We start from the raw sequence: 19095 nt of genomic DNA on the forward strand, positions 1-19095 counted from the left end.
TACAAATTGAGATACTTGTGAGTTTAGTGAGGATAAACTGTCTTGTAGGGTGAAAGTTCAGATCCTGGTGTGGCTTGATCTCAAGGTCTGCATATTTTGCTCAACAGGGGCTAATGTGCAAAACTCATTATCATTAACAATCTTAAGACTCGTAGTTTAAATTTTAAAAATACTGCATAGAAAAAAACCAACAGAAAATAATTTGGAAGAGTTGGTGCAACCTTTTGTTTTGTCACATTTCCAAGGAAGGAGCTGCCAATCCTGCAGCCCACCACAGCACGTCGTTTGATGTAACCCCCAGCCGAGCAGCTCCTGCAGAGCAGCCCTGGCGGAGGTGTGCCGGAGCCATCGGTACTCATGGCGGTGCCCGAAACAGTGGCAGATGCCTCTCAAAACTGCATTTGTTGGAAATGCATTTGCAGCCAAACAGTTTTGCCTGGCAGGGGATAAGTGATCCCTCCTGCAAAGCAACGGCACGGTAAGGGAAGGAGCTGGATGCACATTTGAAGAAAATGATGCAGGTGCCTGCTGGAGCGATGCCTTGGCAGGATTTACTGACGCAAAGGGGCTGAAGACGGGATGGGAGCTCTGTCCTCTTTCTGGCCAGACATAGGTGCTATGAGCCCTGTAGCCATCCTTTCCCTTCCCTGTGGCCTCATCAGCTCTGGGTTAATTATAATCCCTTTTTGTCATGGAGGAGAAATAGAGTGAGGGGTGAATAGTATCTCTGCTCTGGTCTATATGTAGTTCAACTTCTGGGACAGCCATGGTCCAGCTCTCAATATCTAATTGCATAACCAGATACTGCAGGCATGTATTTATATAAAAGCTATTTTAATCAAAAGACTAGCCATTAAATTGCCAGTGTTCTTAAGCATGCTTCACCAATTTTTCCACTTTTAAGACTCAAGTAGACAATTTTTTAAATGTTTTATAAATGATAAAAAATTCACATCAGATTTTAACAGAATTAAGCATACTTATTCAACACACATGGGGCCTCTGAAAAAAAAAGTTATTCAATTTAATAATTTTAATTTACATTGTATATGTACATGAGCATTTCTTTCAACCCACAGGTTAACACCACAAAAAAAAAAGAAAAAGAAATAAAAAAGAAAAAAAGTACTGTGGTTAGTTGAGTGAAGAAACTCTTGAGACACTGTTGTCTGAAATAAAAGCAAGGCACTCTCCCTTAACACCTGATATATTCCTGAATTCTGCCTAGACAAAGGCATGTTCACACTGAGAGAGCTCTAAGAATAGTAGTAGATTTATTCTGCATTAACTCTTTCCTTTACCACTGTGACAGGTCACCGGTTGTACTCTAGGATGAATCCGTGTATTGAAGTTGACATGAAGGACAATTCCACAGATGATGGGATTTGGGAGAGTATCACAGCTAAGACTATCTATGGAAGACTGGAGGACACAGGCTACGTGAAATCTCACATGGGGCTCTCGACCTGCTTCCTCCCACTCACATTCCACTTAATAAATAAACCTTGCTCAACAAAAAAGCAATTTTACTGTACTATGCTGATTTGCCTGAAAATCCTTGGTAAGGGCCCACTCGCAAAAAGCTCCTGCAAACCCTTGTCTGGCTGGTGCTCAGCACCTGGCAGGATTTGTCCCTAGATAAAAGTAATTTCTCAAGGGACCTTGTGTTATACACAAGGAGACAAAAGCAAACATACTTTTTTTGGATTTTATGTCTGCATGTTTTTGTATGCGCACATGTGTGTGAGTGTATATATATATATATATGTATATATATATTTAGTATATACAAAAGCAAATTCAGTCAAAATATATTTGTCTTGCTGGTCAGGCTTGTTACAGCAACCTACAAGAAACATTAGCTTCTCTGATATTTAATTATGCTATTATGTTTGCACATAAGCTTAAAAGTCAATACAAAAAGCAATACTTTTCCAAATATTATCTGCAGGTAAACCAGAAATATTAACTATAGTGATTAGAAGTCTGTTTCCCTATTGACACTACTATAAATCTTGATATAAGAATAATTTTTTCATAAAAGCACATCCAAACATAGTAAGTGATAAAATACCAGATTCCTATTTGAAAACCATACAGTGACTCGATATCTGGGTTATCCTTTGCAGCAATTAGGCAATTCATTTGGCATCTGTTTGATTGTATAATTTAATTTCCATATAAACAGCATAGTTTAAAAAAAGACAAAAGCTAGAATGTTTAAAGCTAACAAAAGATACAGTGACATCAGGTTGACATTCAAAATTTCTTTAGCAAAATGACCAACAAAATTTTGACTTAATACAGTGCATATAAAGTTTTTTAGAACTGAACTTTTTAAATATTATTTGAATTTAGCAAAACATGAGCAAGATTTTAATATCAAAGTGCTAAACAGTACTGCCTTAAAAGTCACTGCAAATAAACTGTAAAATAACTCTGCTTGTGATTTGACAGATATTTTATATACAAATGGTTAATAAAAAGACACGCACACACACACGCACACAAATATAGGTATATACATATATATACATACACATTATATATATGTATATAGTTTTCCAACTGGTGTATCTGAGTCAGTGTGAACACCCCATTTAGTTATCATGTGTAACAGGGCTCCCATGAGCTGGCAGTCATTGCAATAAATACAGGCAAAGCCATTACAATATACCATGCATACAAACATTTATACAAATAAAGACACTATGCAACAAATTATCTCATATTAATATGGCATCAACAGTATAAACATACAAAAAGGAGTACGAACACGGAATGTTTAAACGCAGCCCACTATACCCTTCCTAGCACTTACATTCATACTATTTTACAAGACTTGCTTGTTCTTGAAAACCATCTTCTGTCTGCTTACTAACGAGTTGCTCGTGTTAGAAGTCTAGAGCTGAACTATCCCTGATACTGACCCTGTATGCTCCAATCACTACTTACTCGGGTTTCCTTAGCTAAGGAACAACTGAGCCACAGTTGCTCCCGTGTCTTCCACATACATTTGTCAATAAGTCACGCTACATGGAATCAAGTTTGGAAAACTCTGTCAGGTAAGTTAGTGCATGTAATTTTCTCACTTGATTTCTTCCGTTTGTTTTCCTAGTAAAATAAATTAGTTAATAAACGAGACTTAGTAAGACAGCACTTTAAAAAATTGCACTTGAACATGGGAGCTAACAGCCATTGTCATTTTGCTATATTTGATTTGTATGAAATGTTTAATTGAATGTACTTTGCTAAAAAAGTGGATTTTTGTTTAGATTGTGCTGATGTATGTGCCCTTGATGCAGGAAGTATGCTAAAGGTATCCTCACAAAACACATACTACCCTGGCAAACAACTATTTGCTGTTCTTTCAAACACAGCTTCTACAATTTTACTCCTCATAGACCATGAGGTGTTAAACAACAGATTTAAAACAGTCATGTTTACCTTTTACTGCTGCTGGGATAGCATTGTCCAAAAGTGCCATATTAGCCATTTAAAAAACCCAAATCACACAAAAGAAAACGAAGAACACAACCCCAAACCAGTAAGCCAGTAAGATTCAGGCCTCAGGTTGTAAGGACAAAGCGCCAGAAAAGACCTCATGTTAGACTCGGAGCGGCTTTTCTGTTAAGTGAGGGCAGAAATGTTAACTGTAAGTCACAATCCGTTTGCCTGCTCTGGTGGGCGTTTGCCTCTCAGGAGGGTGGTTTGACTCAGAAGGGTAAGGTGTCCAGAAACAGCCTGTCAATGATGGAAGGGGCTGGCACCAAATCTTCCAGTTTCAGGTAAAAGATGCGCTGCAGTCCCAGTGTGCAGAGAGAACGCAAGTCAGCCAGAACACCCAGTACCTTCGGCTCTGCAGACTCGAGTGGTTGTCCTTTGTTTTGGCAACTGAAAGTTAAGTGATCTTTCAAACTGCTTGTGATCTTGTTGCATAGCTCTTCCACTTTCTTTGGTTCTTTTAATCCATGTCGTTCTGCAAAGCCAGAGGAAAAAAACACATCAGCATCCCGATCACAAACGGAGAGAAAGCGTTTTCTTAGGCGTAACCCAGGTCCATACTCTGGAACTCTGAGGAAAAAGTGCTTTGAAATTGTAGATTTCTCAGAACAGCTGGGGTTATACGGTGTCAGTTAACCTTTTTGCCACACAAAATAAGAGAGGGCAAGTGCCCTTTTCTCTTCATCTGCTAAAGCAGGCGACAAAGATGCTCAGTTATGATTGAAATTCTAGTACAAGGAATCCAAGCATCCTGCATATCTGACATAATTTTCATGATATGAGACAGAATTAATTGGGTGATTTTCCAGCAAAACTATCACAGGAGGTGTTTTGGAGATTTCCGTGCTTCCCCACCAGTTGTGAATGCTCAATAACTATGGCAACCATTATTTATTCAGTGAATTCAAGTGGCGATCAATATCCTTAGCTAGTTCCATCAGCGCCTGGCCTAGAATTCCACCAGGAATTTGCAGACACTCTTACAAGAAACTAAAGGCACCTTACTACCCTTTGTTATTTTGATCAGCTGCTGCTTCTTAGTTTATTCATCTTTAAAAGCTCTAAGATAAAAGAAGCCTGGAAGTTAACTATTTTGCTTTGAGTGAGCAATGCCTGAACAGCTGCTATGTTATCCATCACAAAAACCTCAGCACTCCTAAAAGGAAGTGGAGCTGGGGTTTGTTCCCCTTCAAATACCTTTTTAAAATACTACAATGACATTAAATGCATTCACAATTCTTTAAGCATAAGTAGAATGAATCAGGTTTGTGATTCATTAAAAGCAGGCTCTTTACAGGGGAAAGAATTCTGTGTTGTTTGCTATCAAGGCTTAGTGAATGAATTAAAATAACAGAACAAAAAGAATTCAGAACAAAAATCTCAAATTTGTGATGTGTTCATTTGCCTCTGACTTTGAAATACACAGGTAAGTAAGAACTGGCTTCACAGCAAAGTCATAATAATTTACATGTGGAATAGAATTGTGCCAGACAAGGTAATCAAAGAAAATGCTTGTTATATTTAGTCAATTAGATATATAAAACAATGACAGCAGTGGATAAGGAGTAATTGTGGCAGTTCTTGTGTTTGATGCTTCTGAAGTCATGTCCTTCCCTGGGCCTCTCTCCCATCCCTGGCAGCCAGCAGCCACACTGCCCATTGTTCCCAAGTCTTGTTCCTCCATGCCAGGAGGAGCAAGCAATAGACAAGTTCTCTGTCTGTCCCCTAATGAACAGTGAAAAGAGTACAGTTCTCTTTATTTCCAGAAGCAGGAGCAATGCCTGCACCAGGTGCAGTGGTGCCTTGCCCACGCCTGTGTACATAAACTCCTTGCTGCCTCCCCTCACCACCTGTTTTGGCTTAGATGCTCTTTACAAACCAATAAAACAGACAGGATTCAATGAGGGCAGTCAGAAATGTAAAGGTCTGGGTTTGCACTGATATTCACCCATTTTACACTTTTTTTCAACTGTATTTACTTAGGCACAGTTAGCTCCTGAATAATACTGGTTCGGGATCAGAATCGGAGATGTGCGGACGTGGACATCTCTGGCCAGAAGCTACCTTGCTCTATCATTTAAGTACCATCAATCTGCCCTGTTGTTTCAGAGCAACACTTATCCAGCCAGTGACATCTGCTTCAGACACGTTTTCACCTTGCAGGAATTAAAAACCCTAGGTATCCTAAGTGCCTTGTTTACATTAAAACATGAGAAGTCAATGAATATTTAAAGTCTTTCCAGTAAATGGTGTATAGTGTAATTATGTAAGCCTTAACTATACAGGTCACCGAGAGTAAATACTTAGGCAGATTCCGCCATTAAAAATCTTGGCAGATAAATATTTTATACATGTTGGAAAAGCTGTAGGACTTTTTTTTTTACCACTAGCCTACTGAGAGAATCTGCAGGACATTAAATTAATCTTGCAATCTTTGAAGAGTTCCCACATTTTAATCTGTTTTGTTTCCTAGCTGTGTAAGTGAAGATATTTTTTATGGATGTAGGGAGCTGGAATATTAGAGTGGGTTCAAAACCTGACTACAAATTAGCAGAGCACATTTTCAAACCACTGCCTCAGTAGGTGTGTACCTTGCTGCAGAGTATGGAAAATTATCTCTGGCTCTGGAGCATGCAGCAGATTTGTTAGCATTTTCAGCCAGAACTAAGCAGCTTGTCTCCCACTGACAAGTTCAGAAGGTTTCATGAAAAAATCATGTCTTTGGTGAATAGCCATGAAATGTACCAATGCACATGTGCAAAGATTATCAAATTAGAAGTCTTACTTTACACAACAAAATCGTGAAAATTCAGAATTAAGATATATTCTGTCCTTAAACTCTGGTGCTACAATATTAAAGCAGTCCCTGATAACCCAAATTGTTCTCCCCTGAGTGAATTGCCATACAATGGCCTCCGCTACTTGCAAATCTCCATAAGGGTTAATTTCTCATGCCTGGAACTGCCTCTAGGGTTTTCCCTAAATGAATCCCCTTAAATTTCCTATGGCATCCATAGAAAGTCAAAGCCATCTATGTGGAAGCCCTTCTGCTAGGGAAGGCCACTGAATGCACTGGCACTGGCACTGCAGTCTCTGGTGTTGAAGCACAACTACCTTCTGAAGAACACATTCATCTAAGAATAGGCTCCCCTACTTGGTAGACTTGAGGTGTCTTGGGCCTAATTTACTCAAAGATTTAGATTTAACAGGGTTCAAATAACAGGATGCACATTTTCTTGCCTTTTTTACATGCCCAGTCCCGTTTGTACAAAAAAAGACCCACAGTCTTTCTTACACAACCTAGCGGGAGCAGCACAAGATCCCTGTGGTAAGTGTGTGCAGTCGCACTGAAGCCAAGGCCCTCTAATCATTATTCGCCGTCTTCCACAGGATGTTCATATCCACATGGGAATGATAAGGCCAAGATTTATCCCAAGAAGTACAGCTGGTCAAAATAGATAGATTTTCTCTAACTGATTGAGGAGATGTGTAAATATTATCGTAGTCAGACTTTCTTATAATTACAAAGGCACACGTAAAGTGAATATAGGATTTCTCAGCCTGTAACAAACCAAGATTCTGTTTTAGGATAGCATTGATTTTTGCAAGAAAAATGGTGATTTATGGCAAAGATGCTGCCAAAATGACTCACCAAAAGTCTTGCCTCTAAAGCTCTGCAAACTTAGCTCATCCCGGCAAACTGAACACAGCAAGTTTTTTACACCTTTGTCCTTTTCCCAGGAAGCTGAATGTGATTTTGTGCTATCATCACACTGATCAGCAAAAACTCAACAGGAAGAAAGCAAAGAAATCCATCACCCAGCAGTGCTAGTCCCTCTTTCCCTAACCTCTGACCCGAGGTGGATCATGCCAGGGTCAGGCAGACTGAGCAGTACCTTTGGAAAGAAAATGCCTCTCAGAGAGCACGAGTACCTCAGAGACCTGAAGTACCTCAAAGACCTTGGGCTCTGCACTCTGTGTCACGGGGGATCACTTTCAGTCTCAATTAATTCTGAGGTGTCCAGAAATGCAACGGATGAACACTGCAGACTTAAAATAGGCCTCTTGATTGTCTCGGTTTCAATGTAGTTATGTGATTTTCTCTTCCCCCTTCACATTCCTCTTCCCCTTCTATAACTCAAATAAGCACAAGGCTCAGTTGCCTACAGCTTTCTTGTGCACACACTATTACACGGAAACACTGCAACTCAGCAGACCCAAGAATCTCCTTTCCTGTTGCAATCTGGCCCCCATTTATCCTGCCTAACTCTCAGACACTTCACAAGGATCCCCAGCTTTGGTGCACAGACTTCTCAAACTCCTCCTAATATCAATACAAGGATGGGCGTTTTTAGAAGATTATTAAATTTTAGGTGGATGAATCATCTTCTGGAGGTGCCCTGTATTCTCCATCAGCTGTGCAAGGTACCTAAAGTCAGATGAGCTAAGCGACCACACAGAACACCATAGTTTGCTCCCTCCTTTGAGAAAACCACAATATAACATGGAGACTGCTGGTTGCTGTAGAAGCAAAGAGTTCTTGCCTCAACAAAGAGGTGGGAGTGAAAAAGGAGGAGTGAGTACTTTACTTTGACGCTGACAGTATTTCCCCCAGCTAAGTGGCGGGGGGAAGGCAGACAATGCAATCTGGAGGGTTGTTTTTTTTATAACCAGCTCTCCTACACTCCTCCAGTCTGCCACCTGCTTGTATGTAGACCCAGCACACGAAGCACCCACTCCAGGGGATACCCTGGCAAGAGGACTGAAGGATAGCTGCTGCTGCAGAGTAGGTAAGTCTCCCTTCCATAGGGAGGTCGGACAAATTCATGTTCAGAAGGAACTGCAGCAGTCATACTCTTTTTAGCCACACTGGTCTCATTACTATTTCTTGGTATGACTGATGGTGCTAAAAATTGTGTTTGTAAACTGGAACAGAAAGCCCAACAGCAGGAAGACAAACACAAAGTTGTAATTAATTGAAACCTCATAATATTCTTCAGTGGTCTGGTGCCAGTCTAACAAAGCATTAGGAGTGTGAATAAGCCCAATATATACAGTGGTTCTGGGCTGGTCTGTAACACACTTAAAATAAAACATATGCTGAAAGAGCTTGGCTGAATGAGGGCTAGAATGCTCTGTACTCGGCAGCATCCCACCGAGAGTGTCAAGTGGGCAAAACAATAATGGTTTGATGTGGACAGAGAAAGGAAGGGGCAGAGAGGAAAAGCTAATCAACAAGGAGAAAGAGAGAGAGAGAAAACACTAGCAGTTCTAGAGCATGCAGAAATTTGAGGCTAAATTACAGTGTGCCCTTGCGATGATCTGCACTGGAACTCTCAGTCTTTGTATTTTCACACTGTTAGAAAAAAACCTAACAAATGATCACTTGGGAAGTTAAGGAAGCATTTTCAAGCATAGACTGGCTTAGTATCTAGTCTACTCTGCGAAGCTTCATCTTCAACACTATCCAGTCCATCATAGAATGATTGTGCAGGAACATTTGTGATCCATGAACATACTAAACTGACAGTAATCATCCGTGTGGAATTAACAGAACTTGTTCCAAGATGGCCAGCATTTTCCTTCCATATTGTCACTCTTCTTCAGCTCATTAGATCCTACATACCAACAGAATAAGTGATCCAAAGAAGAAGAACATGATAGACCTAATTTTTTTACTTTCATAGGCATGTGAGGTGAGTGTTGTGTGTTGTTTCCTACCTACTTTCTTCTGGGTGATGCTTAGAGCAACACTCGTGCTGTGGAGGAAGTTGTGTCCAGCCTTTCTAAACCAACTAAAGGAAGTAAAAAAAGAGAAGAGAGACAGAGAGAGGAAGATCCTAAAGGAGCACCTTACAGTAAAAAGATGAGTTTTGGCACAACAGAGTTCTAAGTCAACTGTTTGCAAGCCTCCACAGTAAACCAGATGTTACTTCTTTCATTCTGGATGCTCTTTTAAGCTGATGTCTGAGAGGACCTGAAAATTCATCAGCAATCTGACATAATGCTTTTTCTTCAAGGCAACATACCACAGATTTTCAGGAAACATAAAATAGATAGAAAAAGCATAAATATATGGACTTTCTAATGGAATATGTAATGCAAAATATTGTACATACCTTTACTCAAAGCAAGCAGTGTAGTGAACTAGTGAGTACTGTGATACTCAATAGGTCTCTTGTTGTTCTCTTTGCAATTACTGAAAAGAACAAATGACCCTACATGCCTATAACCACGCATCCTATGCTGTCATCTGCAGCTGCGGTTGGGATAGCACATGGACCTTTGCAGCTCCAAACAAGTCAGCAGGGTTAATTGAAGGTCAGTGGAACTACTGGAGCTGTTACTGGGGAGACAATTTGACATCCCGAAATGAAGGAACAGCCCTCAGCATATCTTAGGACACTGGGACCAGTGGAATGTGTTTTAGTCTCCAACACTGATTTTTACATTTATTCCTTCTTCCTTCACTGGGGGACAGATGTTAGTTCTCCCTGTCACTCTTGAAGAACAGAAAGAGAACATGCAAAAGAGAGCAGTGGCTCCTCTTACTCTTCTCCCTCAGCAAAACTGCCAAAAACTAGTAGTATACAAGAGGGTTTGTTTTCTAAGAGCACATCTTTGTTTGGGCTGAGGACAGCACTCGTGAAATCAAGAAGAATGAACAGGTCATTATTCCCAGAAGAAATTTTTCTTTACCTGGAAAGACAATCCTTGAATTCAATGGTACCTAAGATGCTGTACAGTATTAAAACAGGCTATGACTACCATAGATCACAGGGTTGTTGTGTTTTTGGTTTTTTTGGTTAAGCCATCAAGTCATGAGCAATTTGTGTAATAAGCAAGAAAATTTAGCTCAAGGCAGCATTCTGGTTTTGCAATGTTGTTACTAAAGGCAAACAACTAGATTCACAAAAGAAAGCTTTCCTGCTCCTTATCTTGAAGCCTAATGACATGGATATCCATCTGGAACATGGGAGAACCAGAGTCAGATTCCCTTCCTGTTGGAATCAGACTAGAGATAGGGTCTTTGGTATCCCTCTGACCACCAGCTTGTCCGCAAATCATCAGACACAACAGCCATTCTGCATCCCCATGAAATATATCAAGTTGTCTTAAGACAAAAGACAGTGACGCTCAATAGCTGGATATCCTGTGTTCCTGGGGAAGGTTGCTCTCCCTTGGTCTGACTCAGAGAGAGGGCTTGATGCAGGGTTTGCCAACTACCCATTGCCTCCAACAGTCCATTACAGGAGAAAAGGGTGCCTTCCCTGGAGATAAAGAATGGCACCTAAACCACCCATCTAAATCTAAGCCAAGCTTCAAAACAATGCTTTAAAATGTTCAACATTTCAGACTTCTTCAGGTTTCATATTTCCAAATTTTCTCTTCATTATTTTTTCTCTTTTGGTGTAACTAGCTGAAAACCAGCACATGGCTTGTCATACTCAAACTGCAGGGAGAAGACAAGAAGCCATTTCTTGTGGGATGCCACATCAGAGGCAAATCTCAAGGTTTTCCTGAATAAAAAATTTCAATACACTATCTAGAATCACCTGATTTCCTCTTACATGTTTTATTTTTAATATTGTTCATCATTATACAATGCTATCCGTTTTCAGGTGACCAAATTTCTGGCTGAGTCCCTGAGTTAGCTAACTGCCCTTGGACATCTGAAACCTGTGAATATAAGTCACTAGAGCTTTGGTCTAATTTAGATCACATGAAAATACATGCTGTCCTTAAGACCAAATCAGCAGAGATATACCAGCCTCATGAAATGAAAGAAAGCAGCAAACAGCATTAATTTTAAACACCATCTCAGGTGAGAAAATCAAGAGAAGCTTGACAAACAGAGAAAATCTTAAAGTTTCTATGTACAGAAACTGTCTCCTTTTAAAGGCAACAATTGCTTCCATTTGTTTAGAAACTTTGGGAAGACCAGCACAATATAGCAAACTCCTGGAAGGGTTATGATCAAGGAAAGGAAGAAAGGTGGGGTGTATCCAATTAAAAGTTATTTCTAATTATCCTAGGGTGAACTGAGCCAGCCACTGGACAACTTTGACTCCTTATGTAAGGGCAAGCAAGCAGTGGTTAACTGAACAAATTACTATGCTAAGACAGGACAGATGGGTTTGTAAGGGGAGTAAGTCTGATGATTTTTTCCTATACTTTTGTTTTTGCTACATTCACTTATCTTGCTGGGAATCCTGTTCATCAACCTGCATCCTCTCGGTCTCCAGAAGGATAATCAAGAACACACTACCAATGACTATCTAAAAAAGACATATCTTGTATATAGTAAATAATCTAAATAATTCATATGTGCTATATATATATGTGTGTGAGCATATATGCCTGTATGTAAATGTATAGAGGGACAGCACCTGTCCTTGATTTAGAGATATCTAAATGCATATACATACATAAATATATTATGTATGTATACAGGTATACACATACATATATAGGTATTTATAGCACATACATGTAAGTAGGCATGAACATATGCCAGTGTATGTTTATATGCAGGGAAAAAAAAAAAACTGGTAATGTTCTTCCTGACTTTAACATAACACTTATCTCAGAAACTTTTTAATACAGAGTAAAGCAGCTCCTGGGAGTTATTTTGGTCTTATATGTTTTATCAAAGAAACCAGAAATCTGGACCCTAAAGTACCCTTTCGAACTGCAGAAAAAATGAACAGAAATTAATAAAAAGCCTGAAAATACTTAAGAAACAAAGAGCTACACACATATACTAACCCCTCACCAAAGTGCAGGAAGGAAGCGTACCATGCAAACTCTGAAGCCAAAATCCTGGCCCTGCAAATGTCAGCAGGAATTGGCCAATTTTAGTTTTTATATCTGTCATTGAGTGTTTTATCTCAGTGTTGCCCTGACATCATCTCATCCCGGGTAAAAGGAAGGCTACAGCTGATACTGTTGAGGCCACTGCCTGCAAAGTAGTGGATGCCTGAAATGCAGAAGGAAATCAATATCTATCCCAGTGGAGCTTATAAGCATCCCTGGGAAGATTCAGCTCAGGGCACACTGAAGCCCTGTCTCACACTGATGACACAGTTGCTCTGTTAAACTACCAGTTTTTCAGATATGAGTGTGAGGATCTCTGTGGAGATGACTTCTGCTCCAAATTCTGCTGTATGGTTGTCAGACACCCTTTCTCCCAACTCCTCCTACTGCCATCAGCCATGACTCTTCTATTGCAAGATGCCCAAGGTATGCAGTGGCTTTATTGTTTCAGGAATGCAAAAATTACACTTTAAAAGGTTATGTTCCCCCATTTTGTACTTACTGGACAGATTTGGCAGATTCTGACATTAGTTTCCTGCTGCTCACCCCAGCTGGCAGAAGGGGTCATATGGGCACATGCACACCCAAAAGCTTTTGTACAGCTGCAGGATGTGACTTTTTTCTCATTATTCTCTGATTTTCCTCTCTCAGAAAAGCAGTACGTGGAATACCTAGGCAAGCCTGGCTGCCAAAAGCAGCCTGCCTGCTCTCATGAAGCATTCTTTCTGGTCTAGCTATCTTGCTAAGAGATGAGCTATACTAGCTGTACGGCTTCTACGTCTCAAGCTGCCTTAATATTAGTGTTCCTACACAGAAGACCTAGCTCTGGTAATTTCATTAAGCTTTTCTGGGACTTCAGCAAGTATCTTGAATATTTTCATAGGAGCTACACAATTTTCTTGGAAGCAGTTTGCTTTTTTAGTCTATTCTGAGAAAACAATGAAGCTGCAAAGAAATAGTTGAGTTACATTTTAATGGAGTGTCTGATAGCCTAATGTTAATCCACAGTTTCAATATGGCCATTCCAGTGCTTAAAAATCATAATCACTTCACCCTGAACACCGCTAAATTAATTGAAATTGCTTGAATCTACAATAAAGCAAAGCACTAGAGTCTGAAGCTTTCTATTAGAAAAGGAGCACTTACCTGTAATCATAGTTAGAGCTGATAGACTTGCTAAGGCTGGGATATCAAGGTTAAGGCTCTTTAAGTTTAAGGAAAAGTCTTTAATAGAGTCGAGCCACTCCCCAAATCCACGAAGGCACTGAAGTCTATGAAGCACGAGTCCATTGCAGAATACAAACTTATCCTCAGCAGTATCAGACCTCAAATAAAAACAATTGAAAAAATTATAAATGCATCTTCTACTTTACAGCCAAATGCATAACCAGTATTGAAGTGTCTGTCATTTAAAATCCAAGGCATATTATCCTGAGACATATGTGGGCATTCACGTTTGACAATATGTTTCTCCCTTGGGGCCAAAGTACAACAAACAAGCTTCTATGATTGCTTACTTGGTAGAGTTATAAGCCTGAGGTTAGCTGTAGCATGTGGTGTAGACTGTCTAATTAGTTAAGATTTTGGTCCTGCCCAAAGGCATAAACAAAGAAGACATTTTGCATTAAATACTGTATGTTTGAACCAAAGGAATACTAAGTGAGTGCATTTTGAAATACAAAACTAATAAAAAGATAGGTTCTGCAACTCTCAGCATTTACTTAGTATCATCTGCATTTTTCAGATTGTAAAAATTGGTAAGGAAAAAACAATGGAACATGCATGCAATAATGCAGCACAATACACATAACAGCATAAACCTTTCTATATGAAAACCTGTGTGTAGAAGAGAAATTACAGCCAAACTCTCCTCTCCTTCTCCTCCCCATTGCCAATATCACACATGCAAAGGTCATTTTCAACCTGAATAAACATGGGCATAACTGAAATCACCAGTCTGCAATTTTGCCAGTTTCTGAAAGTGGGTTTGGTAAAGTGTCTTAACTAGTACTAGACTGACAAATAGCATCTCACTCTATTAAATGACTTGGTATTAAGAAGAAAACCAATCTGAACAAGATTTTAAATCTTCTTCATCCCTTTCAAAAACAGATGACAAAGGGAAAAGAAAAGAACTTTCCTACTTAAAGTGCTTTTCTATATTTCATACTTATGAGTACAAAGCAGACTTGCTCAAATAGTACCTGAGGATCAATTTTGTTTGCTGTGTAGGGAGAAGATGGGATAGATCAAATAAAAGAAGCACATTAGTGACACCTATGATCTCTTTTTAAATCACCTTCTCGGTTTTTCCTGCAGCGTAAAACAAATTAAACATCATATCCTTTGTATGATGACATTGCTGATTATTTTGTGCTTTTTTTTGGTACAATTGACTATGCTCAAAGATAGCGTCATATTTATTCCTTAAAAACACTCAGATGATTTTTGACATCATCTTAAGAGGAAATGAAATAAATAGTTACCTGATGGAGAGTCTTAGTACAAACAGCTCCAAAAAAGCTGATTCTATGAGTAATGTCTGATCTTCTTTTGGGAGGTCAGTAAATCCTGGGATTTTTTCTGCCCAGCCTCTAGTTATGTCAATGGAGGCAGTCAGAAGATTATAGAACTGTTGTACATGTTCTGCATCTGTGCCTGCAGCAGCCTGATCAGTGGAACAGTACTAAAATGAAAGCCACAGAAAGCAAGGTTATATGCATTTAAGGGCATTCTGTGAAACATACAGCATTATTTGCCCAACAACATTTCCTTCTGTGGCAAAGCTGGTATTATTAACAAAGACATAAAAAGTAGGTTTACGTCTCTCTACTTATTTGGCTACCTACAGGCATTTTGCTATTCAGATAGATACTGCAAAAACATTTCCATATGTATAAAAGTAATTTCAAATTTATAACTAAAATATAATATCATGTTTTACAAGTACCTATATGCTATTAGTAAACAGAAATAGAAACCTGGTGGGTAGGATAATTTGCATCACACTAGAATAGGAACATTATTTGGCTTACTACAATGAAACACTTCTCCCATTGATGAATTTGTCTCAATATGTTGGAAATGCAGATTTCTTCCAAAACCTCACAAAGTGCGTTTTATCTGACAGTGATAGAGACACATAAGATAAATCACGTTTTATCTGACACATGCAGCATTGCTTCATTTGAATACAGAATTGGTTCAAAGTAAACCAGCTGCCCCATATCACCTCTTATCCTTCAAATTGAAGCATTTGAGGCTCAGCAGAACCTATTATCCTGCTTATGTGGCCATAACTCTTCCAGGCAACCGTTTTGACAGTCTCAGCTTGCTCAGCTTCCCTGTGACCCCCTGACAGCTCACTCCCCACTATCTCCTACTTCGTCACCAGTGGATCCCTATCACTCCTTTGACACTGCTCTCTCTCTGTCGGCAGAAAATACAACATGAGCTTTTGTGGCTTAGTCCAATTCTGTGCTTGGAAAGTGCTGCTGGTTTTCTGAGCAGGTACTGAATAATGTGGTATTTACTGTAATATCCTCATCATCAAACATCTGCTGGGTTATTTCTGGGAGAGACTTCATACCCACTCTCTCTCATGGATTCAGCCAAAGAAAGGCTGAGGTAGTCTCCACAGCCAAAAGAAGCCTGCGTACCCTTTGGAAACAACTTCCCACATGCAGTTAGGCTTCAGTGCATCAGCCTAAAGGCCACTCTAGCAACTCTCCAAGCCAGAGTGGAAGCAGAAAAAAACTCTTTCCTATCATTAACAGTGGACTGGCAGCCTGGGAGGACCATACTACAACTGTGGGCTGCAGATATCACCCAAGTTGCTAACTGCAACCCAAGCTGCTAACTGTGCAGGACAGAGAGCAGGGGCAGCAAGCAGAACTTCTCAGGTAGCTGTCCTGCTCTCTGCCCCTCCTAGCTGGAGCTGGTTGCTGTTGGCAGGTAAGGGATGAAGGACACAATGTCAGAGTTGCTGACTGATGGGAGAACCACAGCAATCCTAGAGACCTCTCCCTGTATCTGTGGTCCTGGTACTAGCCCTTAGTGACTCTGTTCTGCTTACCCAACACTAACTGCATGAGCTTCTCATGGTAAATTCCAGTTCACATCCCTTATCAGCTGGTGAAACATGTGCAATCCTTCTTAAAAAGTTTATATGGAGACAAATTTTGCCTCAGCTACTCCGAAGAATCCTGTGATAGTGAGGGAGGTAGAGGCACAATATGGAGAAGGGGAGCATCAGTAGAAAAATCTGTATGCTGCATCATTTATGTGTTCAGACTCCCACCTGAATGGAGCAGTTGAGGATACTCAAGCAGCATGAATCAACTACTCCTGGCACTGGACTGCAGCAAGATGCACCCAGATAATTAATGGGTAGAAAAAGATAATTTGCTTTTTCACAGACTATGCATGTTCTGGACCCTCTAGAAGTGAAGGTGCAGAGCAAGCCACAGCAAGTATGCATTTGGCTCTGGGAGATGTGCTTTGCTGAACAGGTGGGGACCTATGACTCTTTCTTAATACACAGGGAAACTAAACAGGCTGATGGAAACTCCTGCCTCACAATAGGTATTGCTAAGGCAAGACATATTCTTGATCCTTTGAGCAGTAAAGAGGAGGGAAAAGAAAGGGGAAAGAAAAAAGATAGTACCCATTCTGAATGGGTTCATTCTAATTATAACTCATCACAACTCAGTGTAATTATGCCAGGTGTTAATTTGTTCCCAATATTTATAAAACATTCCTTTGGCAAAAGTACGGCAAAGTTTTAACATTTTCTAATGAAGGTGAATGCTGCATTATGTCATGTAACTGTGAATGCTACAGTGTGGTATATACCCCACGCTGGGCACTGAAATTAAATGCATCTAAAAAAATTATAACCTGTATTTTTTATTATAGTCTATCCCATGAGAGCAATTTTAGAAGAAAGGTAAAAAGATTATATGGAATTGTATAGTTTTCAGCTGCTGCAATACATCGCTGCTCGCTACAAAGAGTTAGCACTTACAAAGGATTGTTAAAATAAAATATTATTTACTTGTAATAGATTTAGGAGGATATAAGTAACCATAAATGGTATGTATGTTTTCGTTTCTTGCACCACAATTGTGGGGTTTTTCCATGATTATTTCATGGAGAAGTAATGATATTTGACCTAACTTGTGACCAAGACAGCTGGCAAACCTGCCCTTGGTCAGGAGGCCACAGGGACGGAAGGGCTCCCTCTGATCTGCATTTCTAAACCTGCCCTATGCAAACTGGAGGCAAACAGGGAGAAAGACAAAAGACAAAGCTCTGCCCCACTCCCTTCCTCGAAGCTCCTTTGGGAATTAAATGAAATCTGACAGTTACTTAAGGAGGGGGTTGCATGTGTAGCAAGCAACATTAACTTGTATGTTATATCTGAGGAGATTTGGAAAGCCTGAGGTTGGGAAGCCCGATAGCACAACTTAGCTCTGCCCTTTGCCTGCTTTCATCAGTCCTTCATCGACTGCTACAGCTGCAAAAGCCTAACAATAACTTCCCTGCACAGAGGAAAACCTACGCTCATTTTTCCAAAAGCCATGATATGTGCTTAATTTTGTGGCCCAGGAAGGGGGGGATTGTTGCCTAAATGCTGCACTCCCCCTCTGAAAAGGCAACATTTCTATTTGATTTGGTGCCTACTCTGCATGAATAAGGATGGCAAGTTATAGGGTCTGTTTTTCATCTCACTTCCTTAAAAGTGTGAACTCAGGGAATTGTACCAGTAAACAGGTGTGAGACCAGACTACAGCCCTTGGCAATTGCCTTTTGAAACGAAGTACCTAAATATACCACTGCTTGTGGACTGGTAAGTTAAAACCAGTGCTGAGATGAAAAGCAGCCATGTTCTGAACAGAACTGTTTCCAATGTTTTGGTGTAAAGTTTGTTGCTTATGTAATTTCATTTTTGTTTTTGTTTTCTTCCTGGGTTGCTCTGTCTGTGTGTGTGTGTGTGTGTAGGTTTTTTGGAGGGAAGGGATACATGTTTCTCTCTGAAACTTTTATCAGTATTTTAAAGACGGTCAAGATATTACAGCCTGTAAACATGAAGACCATGCTAAACATTAAGGTCGTATCTGCAGAAGTGCCAGGACTGACTCCAAAGCCAGGTTTCGAGATCTGCCCATTTGTGGTGCTCAGCAGGGTCACAGCCTAGCTGAACATGCCATAAGTTAGTTTTTACAGGTACAGGATGATTCTTCAGAGGAGTATTTTAGCATTGCTGTGTGTTTATGGCATGCTTCATTAAACTCAGTTAATCTTGCTTTTTACACAGCATTTGTTTCTGACCTCCTCTAACTTTTCAAAGTAAGTATAAGGGTGTATGAAAAACATAAGAATCTACTAATTTCTAGTAGAATCTTTTTGTCTTTTCAGTACTGCTGGGCATAACAGACTATTATATATTTTAGTGTAAAGGAAAACTTAGATACTAATAGGTTCTAACAGAAAATCACACAATCTTTTAGCTACCAAGACTAAGTTAATTTACTGTCAATCATATGGTCCCTGTAATGTCCCACAAAATTGTTCCAACAAATTTGTTCAATAATTAAATCTATGGGTTGTTTTCATTAAAAGAGAAATAATTACTGCAGGACAAAGAAAACAATCACATAAAAGTACATAATTTTTGTTCAGTTTTCTGTAAATGCAAAAGAGCTTTATATCAATAAAAAATACAAACTATGGCCTCTGGACTCCTGTAATTCTGTGGAACCCAGCAGATTG

The 19095-nt window shown here is 39.7% G+C and overlaps 1 protein-coding gene across 1 annotated transcript in view; it reads right to left on the bottom strand.

Moving 5' to 3' along the window:
* Positions 1-815: 815 nt before the first annotated feature.
* NR4A3 (nuclear receptor subfamily 4 group A member 3) overlaps positions 816-19095 on the bottom strand; it is a 29556-nt gene continuing 11276 nt past the window's right edge. Inside the window, exons 6-8 of the mRNA XM_032120276.1 lie at positions 14808-15007; positions 13468-13646; positions 816-3979 (exon numbers count right to left, since the gene is read on the bottom strand). Of these exons, the coding sequence (XP_031976167.1) occupies positions 3717-3979; positions 13468-13646; positions 14808-15007 (642 nt within the window). The 3' untranslated portion in view covers positions 816-3716. The remainder of the gene's footprint in view (positions 3980-13467; positions 13647-14807; positions 15008-19095) is intronic.

This window comes from Corvus moneduloides, chromosome 1 (genome assembly GCF_009650955.1).
Source record: "Corvus moneduloides isolate bCorMon1 chromosome 1, bCorMon1.pri, whole genome shotgun sequence".
NCBI classification, from domain to species: Eukaryota; Metazoa; Chordata; class Aves; order Passeriformes; family Corvidae; genus Corvus; species Corvus moneduloides.